The 12239-nt window shown below is 39.0% G+C and overlaps 1 protein-coding gene across 2 annotated transcripts in view; it reads left to right on the forward strand.

The window, feature by feature from the left end:
- The first annotated feature begins 2079 nt into the window (after positions 1-2079).
- The window catches only part of LOC139752063 (poly(ADP-ribose) glycohydrolase-like), a 74733-nt gene continuing 64573 nt past the window's right edge, over positions 2080-12239 (forward strand). Inside the window, exon 1 of one of the 2 annotated variants that reach the window (XM_071667902.1) lies at positions 2080-2200. Coding sequence is in view for 1 of the 2 variants with exons in the window: in XM_071667900.1 (XP_071524001.1) it covers positions 7598-7676 (79 nt within the window). In the remaining variant the exon portion in view is untranslated. Of the gene's footprint in view, positions 2201-7596; positions 7677-12239 lie in introns of those variants that run through there. The other variant, XM_071667900.1, reaches the window with a different exon arrangement.

Genomic DNA, 12239 nt, shown 5'->3' on the forward strand with positions numbered 1-12239 from the left:
AGCATCGCGTCTTGGAAATGTTTGAATATAGAGGTACTTTCCTACCTTTTATGGTATTCTTTACGGTTAGAAAGTTGAGACACGAGTCTTCGTTTTAGTCCTTCAGACCTGAATCTGTCAAGAAAAGGAATGTTCGAATGTTGTAGTCTTGATATGCAAGGTTTTACTAAGTGTAAGTTTAAAAAGTTAACATCACAGTCCATTCTTGTTTCATCCGTTGAGATTTTTAAAAGTTCAGCACACACAATGCCCTCCAATGATTCCTAGCGAAGGGCTCACAACACTGTCAGGTCCAGCTGATATATCTTACCAAACTGTATAACAGCGTCAGTTGGTATGTATATCACCTCATGGCCAGTTTGGATGGAGTTATGTCTCCAGGGGTTCTTTTTTTTATCCTTTTATTATCCACCTCTTTACCTGGTGCTCGGTGCTTGATACTTGTAGTATAATGACAAAAGAAACACACTTATTCCTTTGCACACGACAAACTTTTGATGGGACTGATTTGTGAAAATTCATCAGACTTTTGTTTCTCCACCATTTGTAAGTTAAGCAAACTAAATTCGTTTCACTGAGACTAATATCATGAGCATATTCTCAACTCCATTTTTGTTATCAAATCTGGACACTTTAAAGACCAGTGGGACGCACCTAAGTTTGATAAGTATCAAATTGTTTTCAGCCAATTTCGTATCATGAACCATCGCTTCGTTTTGTAGACTTCACTGTAGTTGAGTCTTCAGTCTGGTTTTGGCATGATGCGCAAAAATTCCAGTTTGTTGAAAATGATAGAATTATCGTGCACAACTTTGCCATGGTTAAATGATGGTGTTAATCCCGCTGCAGCCACTTTAGTCTGGTCACAGAAACTCTTAGTACTACAGTCGGGGCATTTTTTTTTTTTTTTAACCAGATGAGCAGATATATTCACCTGAAAAAACGGCGTATCTGATTATCGCTATTTATATCAGTTATCAAATTGGAGGTTACTAAGATGGATCTCTTTACTTGAGTTTCTATAATGGATTTTCACATTTTTCATATCATACCCTAACATAGATTTTCACGTTTTTATCATATTTTGAACAGTTTCAAGTAAATAACATGGTATCGGCAGGATTGGTACAAGTTGGAGGAAAGAAAGGTTAGCTCCAGTCAGAAATTACTTCACAGTCAAGAAAGAAAACAGACATATGACTGTCAGAGTGAATAAGCAACTCCTTTATATGAGTAATTTATTCTAAACTTCGGAGCCCTGAAAACTGAAACATAAGAAATTCCCAGCATTCATTGTGTCAAGAAAAGCAATTAAAAGTTAATATAAATGACCTTCAGCCGTAATATATACGTCAAACTCTTGACAAAACAGATCACGCCATCTTACAACAAACTTCATAAAAGGAAAATATTTACCGACTCCTCGATGCTTACACAAGCATAACATCAGTTCATGAGCATGACATGCTTTAGTCACTTCCCGGAAGCCATTCCAGAAGCGAGGCGTTTAGAGAGTGGCAAGGTGTAGCACGTGAGGATATTTGGGGAAGGTAAGGTGTACAATATCATGTAAGGTGTCTTGGGGAAGGTAGGGCGTACCATACCATGAAAGATGTCTTGGGGAGGGTAAGGTGTAATATATCTCAGTGAAGGGAAGATGTGAAATATCTTAAGGAACTTAAGGTCTAAGAAGTAAGAGGGTTTGGGAAAGATGAGTTTAAGGTGGGAAAGAGTAACATGTAAGAGTTTTTTGGGGGGGGGTTACGATTTAACATTTAAGATATTCAGAGAAGAGATGTAATATATCATAATGAAGGATAGGAGTAACATAACTAGAAGAGTGTAAGTTATCTTATGTGAAAATATACCCTCGGAATTATAAGATGCTGCTTGCAAGGTGGCCCACCCTTCCGAGGAAGAGGTGGCCTCCAGCAAGGTAATGGTCTGCGTGATGTACAAGTTGATGCCATCCTACTCATCCTTCCAGGTGAAGTCCTTACGGAGTGGTGGGATCTTGCAGTGTCTCATATCCGGCCTCCATGATGAACGAGGCGGAAATAGGACCTAGATGCCCCCTAGGCATCTAGGGGGCATCTAGGACGTATTTCGACCTGTTGGGTCGAAATACGTCCCGGCACACCTGACGTCTCTACTCACACACCTCGACCTGAGGGACCCACACATTACCACTGGTATCATGGTAAGATGACGAGAGTACTGGTGTCCTGAGTCTTCCTCTTACTTTCCTCTTCCATTCTTCAAGCCCTTTCATCACCATCTTCAGTAACAACATCCAGAAGTAGCTAGGTTCAGGAACCACATCCAGAAAGTAGCTAGGATGAGAGAACATATTGATAAAAGAACCATCCAAAGTAAAGTAGCTCTGACACCTGCGGCGAGGTAAAAATTACTCCTGGTAAGTCTGCGATCCATCCCACGTTGTCCTTTTCCTTCATACACAAACTATTAATATATTCAGGCTCAACAGCAGCACTAATAATAATAATAAAAAAAAGGAACACAGGCCAAGTACTTACTTAGCCTAAAAGCCCGTAGAGAGACTTCAGTCACCATCTCTATACAAAATGAACATTGCTCTTGTTGTTCAGCCAAGTTTAGCCTATTTTCATCGCAAACGACGAACAACATTATCACATACGTGTACGCCCTCAGTCTTCCGATGATTATAAGTAAGGCACCAAAAATATGTATCCTTAAACCAACCGTCAGTAAAACCTCCACCTAACATATATATATATATATATATATATATATATATATATATATATATATATATATATATATATATATATATATAACTGTTTTGCTTGAATCGCAATTAGGGAATGGAGCAGAACTGAAAAAAGGAATACTGACGGTAGGTTGTTGGGCACAAACCCAAAAACTGACGCGCAGGTTTGTACCCACAGATGCCACAAGTCGACATCGTATTAAAACCAGGGTTTATTTGTTGCTAGTTTACTCTCAAGAGTCATGCTATTTTCTTTATTTCTCTTTGAAAACTTTCACCCTGACCTAGCATATCTGGTAACTGATTTACAGTTCATTTTCTGTATCATATTCGATAAGGTTTGTACCTCAGGCCTTGGTAACTTAAGTTAGGTCCGTAAACACTAAGTGGATAAGAATGACGATATGTTCATGAAATCCCCGTCGGTAGATACTACGCTGTAGAACGATACTTAAGTTTGAAAAGTGTCCGAAGTTTTATGTAAACCTCCAAAAATCTGTATGTCCGGAAAAAAAAAAAAAAAAATGCTACACGGGGAGGTAGGTTTGCGTAAGCCCTTGGGTCCCTTCTCTTATTCCTGCTTTACTGAATTTTCCAATGGTAATCATACTTACTCTTTGCATAGCTGCGCAACGAGTGTTCTGTGTTTGTAATTTTCTGTTAGTAATTACTTATTTGTAATGTACGGGGAGGGAGTCCTATGCTCGTGGTCCCCCCCCCCCCCATCCCACTATCTCTTGGACATTCCCTACCACAAAGGCGTATCCTCGGGTAGGAGTTGGGGGGAATTTGGAAACGCGGGTGCTTTACCATCATATAACTCTTTAAACCTGCATATTGTCCAGATTCACAGTTTCATTATTCAGTCTATTCCATTCAGCCATCCATCTTATGCGGCACAAGCACTTCTTTACGTCTTATTTGAAAGCTTCTTGCTTATCTTCATGTTATATATATATATATATATATATATATATATATATATATATATATATATATATATATATTTAATTTTCCAAAAGAAGGAACAGAGGGGGGGCCAGGTGAGGATATTCCACAAAGGCCCAGTCCTCTGTTCTTAACGCTACCTCGCTAACGCGGGAAATGGCAAATAGTTAAAAAAAAAAAAAAAAAAAAGATATATATATATATATATATATATATATATATATATATATATATATATATATATATGTATTGTGTGTGTGTGTGAATATAGATGAGTGTAATTACCCATTTTCTACTTTTTTGTAAATTGCTGATGAGGTATTTTACTCCACGTTACAATTTGTCCTACCTTCTGTAGTCTCTCATTTTCTAAAACTTCAGCATTTTATACATTTTCTATTTCATAGCCTGTTGCATTCATTCACCAATCTGCTAAAAACTGGCGGGATTCTCCTCATCTTTCCTAACTAGTTTCTTAGTTTCTCTTTGTACTTTCCAGTAGCTACGTTTATTTTCTTCCTTAAACGTTTATTCAACATCCACACTGCCAAGTTGAGTTAGGATCTTGAATTCCCTCTTCCTTCTCTCTTCCAGCATTAACAGTTCCGTGAAGATGCTGTTACTGTGGTAGACATTTTCTTTACTTCAGGTAAAGATTTGGTTGCCTTCCGTTGGACGTTCTGCACATTTATTTATTTATTGATAAGTAAGTGATGACCAAACTGATGATACATGCTCTAAGGCGAGTATATTAATAATACATGCTACAGATATTTTACGAAGCATATATTTTTTTCTCGTCATGGTTTGTATTGGACGCTGACTTGAAAGATCTTTTGAGACACCTCACCACGTCTAAATGTTGAAAGTCGTTCACAGATAGATACATCGGCAAGCAATGCAACTGATCCTTAGATGGATGAGTGGCTTAGGCGCCCTGAGGTGTATTCGGGCCTCGCTCATAGATGTTTTTGATGATGACTGACAAATAGTATTTCGTGCATGTCGTCTAGCCTGGTGGAATATGTGTTACAGGGAAAGAATAACGGCCATTGATGCTTTCGTGTAATGAAGACTGCTAGGAAGAGAAACCTCAACCGCTCTAACAGCTTTGGAAACGGCAGCGTCGGCCGCCTGGTCGTCAGACAAGTTAACTGCGTCACAAAAAGATACTGCGACGTAGGAGACATGCAACATGCGCGTCACAGAACGGCTACCATCCATGAATGATTCGGCGGAGGTGCTCTGCCAGCGCTGTATACAAAACAAATGGCATCTTGGCTCTTCCATTGGGATGCGCCAGTGACGAATGTATGAATGGATGCAGGCTTTGTCAACACTGAAGATATGCGTTGCATCTTGATTCACTGTGTTGTTTATGACGGTGAACTTGCAAGTTTACTTTCAAAGTCAATTGCAGAATCCGAAAAGTCGAGCATGTTTCTTGTTCATGCTGACAAATACGTAGTAACGTAGCAGTGAGTCACGAGCTGCAAAGCAGGATTTTCTTCTCCCTGAACTTCAACCTGACCCTTAGGAGTCAGGTCAAATGCCCAAAAATAATGAAAACGCGTTTTATGATGTATAACGACATGCATAACGCAATGTCCTTATGTCTTGGGTGACAACGAATGCTGATTTTTGCAAAGAATAGAAGCGGTGAAAGTGAATTCAAAAGAAAATGGTGAAATAAATGTTTTCCTCCTTTGGAGCATGACTCAGGTAAAATACACAACTTTCCTCTCCTATGACGGTTCTGTAATTCAACCTCTTGACTCAGTGAACATACTTGGTATTACAGTAACAATCAACACTCTCTTAGAAATCCCATATGACTGAAAAATCTAAGTCTCCCTCTCAGAAACTGAGTCCTGTTTAATTGAAGCTTTTTCTTCAGAAGAGTTGTTCCGTTTATAAAAAGTATTAATCTCTCCTTTTATGAAGTATTCCTCACATCTAAGGTGGTTCTAGATTTGCATCCTTATTTGAGAGAGTTGAATAGAAAGCGGTTCAACTTAGAAACTCTCCCAGGCTATCTTCAAAAGTTGACCGACTTGCCCTACGCCGAATTTGGTTCAGTTTCCCTCTTCTGTAGATATGACTTTGGTTTTTGCTCCCGAGAGCAGACTGCTGGTGTGCCGCCAGCACTTCCTAGACCAACCAATAACCGGCAAGCTGCTGCGTCACAACATTTTTGTATGGCCGCTGGCCAATCAAAGGTGGGCCGTTTTAATAACCGTTTCTTTTCCTACGCCTTGAAGCTTTGGAACTCTTATCTCCCCATCCCCCCATGTCTTTCCCAATAACCATGATCTGACACATTTTGAAAGATGTATTTTTCGCATTCTCCAAAATTCATAGATGCTTTCCCCCTTCTTTTCTTTTTCCCTTTCATCAACCTCTCCATATTTCAATTATGGCCCGGACTTGATGTGAACTTCAGTTCGTGACTGGAGCCTTCAACGCAGAAAGAAAAAGCAGCTCGTTCTTCATCAACAGAAGGGAAGAGCTTGTCCGAGCAAGAATGAGAGAAGTATAGCATTTTCATCGTCCAGTTTGAACTCTGTATAACCACCAAAAGAGCAAGTTTTCGTGAACAGAATCCTGCTGTGACGCAAAACCTTTCTAAAGGCTCTTGCAGCCCAAGGTTGCTCCACTTCTATTAGCAAGGAACCTCCTTTGCTGTGATAAAGTCATTGACGAGACTTTACTCTGATACATTCTCGCCAAAAGTGACTTTTCACTCACAGTATAACCTCTTGCTTCGAGGTCCGGTAACACACACACACACACACACACACACACACACACACACACACACACACACACACACACACGAACCCCTGAGCAAACCTTGGTGAAGGCTACGATTTGGAACTTTGAATGCAAGAACATTTAGGTACAAGAAGTGGTGTTCGAATTTATGAAGGGGAAAAGTAAGGGCATTCTTGGCCTCTTTGAAACCAAATCATGAAAGAAGAAAAAAATTGCAGTAATATTAGTCTTAAATCGGTTGTCTTTCGTGAGACAAAAGTTTTCGTAACGTAAAGATCATTAAAGCAAAAGATAGATACCAACAAACATCTTGTGTGTGTTTGTGCATGAAGACTACCCCAGCTAAGGAAGGCCGATTCCACAGATGGATGGGACTTTGCTGTCAGCTCGACGAAGGCTTGTGTGTCGAAACGATGGCCATCGTAAGCAGCGAGGCCCAAGACAAGAAAGATCAGTTCAGGAAATATTACTCCGCCATTTTGGTGTGATACCAGCTTATCGTGTAAGCGAAATCTGGTATCTGTTTTAGTTACCGGCTCAACGGCGGATGGCGCCACAACAGTCGGCTGTTTAAATGATTCTCGTATGTTGTGTTGACATAAAGGAACAATAGATGATTCAAGCTTGTTCTCAGTGTTCGTCCAGCCCGCCAGCAGGTAAGTAGTGTTTACTTTCTTCGCAGAGACAGTTTCGTTCATCTGCTTATTTCAGGCGTCTTAGTATTTTCACATTTTATATTTCTGCCACATAATAGTAATGCTACACTTGTTAAATGTGCGGATGCAATGCATGATCTGAATTGTGACTCAACCAGAACAGGGTGTTTACATCTCCCAAGATGTCTTCAATCGCTTTTTTGACCCCAGACAGAGAAGTGTACAACTCTTTCCCCGCACTCTACAAATAGTTTATTACAGATAAAAAGTTCTTTAAGTTTTGTGGAGTGTAAAAGATATAGTAAGGTTTAATATATAAAAGTTTTCTTTAGTTGAACTTAAATCGAAGTGATTTTTTATTGTATACTCGGACCATAAAAAGTATTCATGACTGCCCATCCAGTTCATGCGCAGAAGTTTAAAAACATTTTCTCTTCATCATTTTTGTTACCCATGCTAACCTAGAATGAGGCCCTGCGGTGGATGTCTACCAATGTGCCTGTTCAAGCTACCCAGAGGCCTGAGGGTACCTTTATCATCAACTGGTAAGTTCGCTGGACCTGCTCATGAGATTTCATTTGTAATCCTTTGTTCTACCTTGCTTAGGAGCATAACCCTGTATAATTGTTATATTCATAAAATCCATACTCTACCTGATGCTGTACTTTCAGACACATACACAACTCCCAAGATCTGTTCTGCCACATCTAATGCAAATGATATTCCAAAACCACTCCCTTGTGGTATTTTGATTTCCTTGGAGCAAAATTTCATCTTCATATAAAACTTTTCTATTTCTGAATCAAGCCCCTCCGTACCTTTGACTTTGATGTATTTTCTCTTTCTTTGTGATTATATCTCAACTTGTAGTGTCAGTCATAGCGCAATTCAAGGAATAACTTTTCTTTTTTTCGGTCCACAGCCGTCAGCTCAAAACTCCGTTTACTGAGAAACTTAATTTTTATTTGAGCTAGGCTAGTCATGGCCTCCCAGGTCATGTGAGTAATATAAAGTTGCCGTTGTAATGTTGAAACTAAGCTGCGCAGCTGCAATACATCACTAGTTCCCCACATTCAATTTTAGCCTCTCACATCCTCAGTCACCGCAAGATGTTTTCACCTAGGTGTCTTCAGTCAACTAATTTTTGGAATACGGTTGTTGCTTAGTTACACGGTGTCATCGGTCGTAGTTAATAATATTTACTGCTGTAATGAATGTGTTGCTAAATGTAATGTTACATCGTTACGTGTTGTGTTACAAGAAGCAGCTCTAATTCATTTCGTCATGCGGCTGAGTCCCCCTCTGTATGTTTACTGTCATTTTATGCAGGATGCCAACTCTAGCCAACCTTAACAGACTAACAGCCACCTAAGAATATAAGATATTCTGTTAAAGAGGGTTCTAGTCGGATACATATCAACAGATGAGCTAAGTAGAACATCTAAATTCAGTTAAGTATGAACGTATTTCAGCTGAAATTTGGTTGGTGTAAGTAGGTGTACAATGCATATTGTGGTATTGTCTGGTGCTTGTTAGATTGTACTTGATTTGAGTAGGTGTACAATGCATATACTAGTATTGTCTGGTGCTTGTTAGATTGTACTTAATTTGAAAAATAAGAAGTTTTGTACTCATATGTAACAATCTTATCCATGGTAGTTCTAAGATATGTTCCATGTTACTTCCCTCACATCGGACATATAGCACATGTAAAAATTATCTCTGCTCTTGAAAGCACAGAATAAATGGAAATATATAGATGGATGATAGGAGGAAATTCTTTCTTGCTGTATCATGACTGTATGAATGCAAGGCGGTATTGAGGAAGGTATATGTGTGTGTGTGTGTGTGTGTGTGTGTGTGTGTGTGTGTGTGTGTGTGATTACTATTTAGATTACTATATGCGTATTATCTACATAGTACAAGAGTTTTACAGAGCAAATTTCATAAGTTGTACATTATACATTTAGTGGTGAGTACTTGAAGTGTAAGTGATGTAGTAAAGTTGCCCATTGGCTGAATTGAAGTAGTATTGTGTTGACATACATTATGTATTTAATGGTGAACATTAAGTGATGTAAAGTTACATAATTGTTGAACTGCAGTAATACTGTTGGCATATGTATTTAGTGGTGAATAGTATGTAATGAATATTTTCACGATGGTTCTGTTACAGTGATATAGCAGTAGTCATACACCTAACTATGAGAAAACTAAGCTATTTGCTTGCTAAGCTGTGTATTGTTCATGGATCGTCTATATGACATTACATCAGTCGACATGCGACAATTCTTGTAACTGTACGAGCTCTGCTTGGCACAAAGTGTTTGTTGTGATGAACGTCGGTCACTGGTGGTTAGTCATGGTGGTATGGTGCTAGTACTGGTATCTGTCACTGTCATGGGTGTCGCTAGGTCACAACTTCAACGGTCGGAGAGCCGAAAATGGTGTCAGTTGACCGCAGCTCCGACATAAGCCTCTATCGAGAGACTTACCGAGTCACTGGTTCAGTTCTGAGGCAGTCAACCTTACCCAGCTTAGGACTCCAAGTATCAAACTTGGGCGTGAGAGAGAAAATCAGTTCAGGGGTCAGACGTGTGTGTGTGTGTGTGTGTGTACTCTTTAGATGGTATTTCTTGGTCACTTTTCATTCAACTATCCAAATATTGACCATGGACAGTTACAGTTTTGTGATATTCATACTATTGAATTTCATTCTTCCTGATTTTCATTTTTGTGTGGAATTTCTGTTCAAGAAAAGTGCATTCTTTTAGCAGTCATGTTTAAGTGTATGCAAACAGCGTCATCAGGCAAAGGGACAAATTCTAAGAAATGTTACCTCAGCTTCCTAAGAAGAGTGGCTAATGAAACAGTAAGAACAGAATCTCAACAGGTTTGGTGACAAGATTCATGTACAGCTGAGGGAAATATTCCAGAACACTGCTGTTGTTGGCATCATCTACAAAATGTGCTGAAGCTAGCATGAAACGGGAAGATGAACGGAAGTTGGACTACATTAAGGGGAATTTGTGGTGCATCGTAGACGTAAAGATTCTCTTCTGGAATTTGACTTGCTAAGAAATCTTAGAAATCATTAAAGACAGACTGATTTCGAGACAGCGTTCGAAGCCAGATGAAACAAAAAAAAAAAGTCTCCTTACAGTACAAATAAACAATTCCATCATGATCTCTACAAAATATATATGATCACGTGCTCAGAATATCTGCATATATCAACGAAGTGGCGTTATGAAATTATATTATCGAGTTTTTTTTTGTGTCAGTATCCATTTAGAAATCATGTCGAAGATTCGTCTGTCTTCCTATTATACACTCAGTATGACAGTACAGAAATTTCTATTTAAAAAAGATGCCAATGATTTTGAGTCCAGAATTTCAGCAAGTACAGTGCCTTGGAGTGTTAAGTGGAATTAGTAACATCTGGTAACAATGCACTAGCTATTACAGCTGTTCTCATAGACGCCTAGACTCTGAATAAGCTAGACATATGAAAATGGCGATGTCCACATCAGATGGTACCTTTGTCAGGCTGGGGAAAACAGTGATGTTACCAGACAGTTCGGGAAGTGCATTCCACATTCAGTAGAACTACTGTGTGTGGTAAAGTGAAGATTTGGGAATAGTTAATGTTTGGAGAAAAGTACCAATGATGGAAGAAGTAGACAAACTAATGAGGAGCATTTACACAGTCTTCAATAGATTCTCTGTATAAGGACAATATGTACGTGGTGACAAATGTCTTGCAAAACAAGATTTGTATCGTTACATCACTATAGGACATGACTATCTCGATATTTCACAGTAAGTGCTTCCATGTGCAATTATGATACCCATCTTAAGTATTCTGAACATGAAACCATAGAAAATAATGACCCGAAAGCAAAGTATTGCCAGATGAAGATCTGTGACACTGATTACCGTATCACCAGAAGTGCATTATAAATGCGTTGTATGAATTATGAGAACTGACCGAAGGCTCTTAGAAGAAACCTCTAGCAACAATTTAAAGTGGATAGCTAGCAAGGGCCAAGGTCTACAGAATGATACGACAGTATGTCAAAGGTCCAATCATTCAGAACCTGATAAAAATCGACTTATATCAAGTACAAGCGATGAAGAATTCGACAGTGAAACCATTGTAAGTTGCATATACCCACTATATATTCATCTGATGAAAGGATTCAATGAAAGGGACGGAATGAACGAACAGCTTATCACTTCGCCTTAATTTCATCTTAGCAAATCAGTTCCGAATTTGGCATGGAAAACAGCAAGCGAGTTGACGGATACAGAAAAATCATCTGCTCAAAACATCATGGAGAAGTATGATTCATTGTAAACTAGTACAGATTGCAAATGCATACGTGAAGAGAGACATAAAGCAACAGTTGATGACGTATTTCCAGGAAGTGACCTTCAATCACGACATGAATAATACAGCGTAGTTTCACAACTGTTGGATGTATATGCAAACCTTTCATGATTGCAGAGATGATAGAGTCAATTATGAATAATATGAAAACTAAGTCGCACACCACTCTCTCTCTCCACTCGCACTTGATCGCCGTTTCCCGCGTCAACGAGGTAGCGTCAGGAAACAAATAGAAATACCCACTCATATATATATATATATATATATATATATATATATATATATATATATATATATATATATATATATATATATACCTGGGGATAGGGGAGAAAGAATACTTCCCACGTATTTCCAGCGTGTCGTAGAAGGCGACTGAAAGGGGAGGGAACGGGGGGGCTGGAAATCCTCCCCTCACATTTCAATTTTCCAAAAGAAGGAACAGAGAAGGGGGCCAAGTGAGGATATTCCCTCTAAGACTCAGTCGTCCCTTCTTAATGCTACTTCGCTAACGTGGGAAATGGCGAATATGTGTGAAAATTTATTTTTTTTTATTTTTTATTTTGCTTTGTCGCTGTCTCCCGAAAGAGACAGACGAAACAGACGAAAGAATGGCCCAACCCGCCCACATGCACATGTATATACATACACGTCCACACACGCAAATATACATACCTATACATCTCAATGTACACATATATACACACACACAGAC

This window comes from Panulirus ornatus, chromosome 12 (assembly GCF_036320965.1).
Source record: "Panulirus ornatus isolate Po-2019 chromosome 12, ASM3632096v1, whole genome shotgun sequence".
In the NCBI taxonomy this organism is placed as follows: domain Eukaryota; kingdom Metazoa; phylum Arthropoda; class Malacostraca; order Decapoda; family Palinuridae; genus Panulirus; species Panulirus ornatus.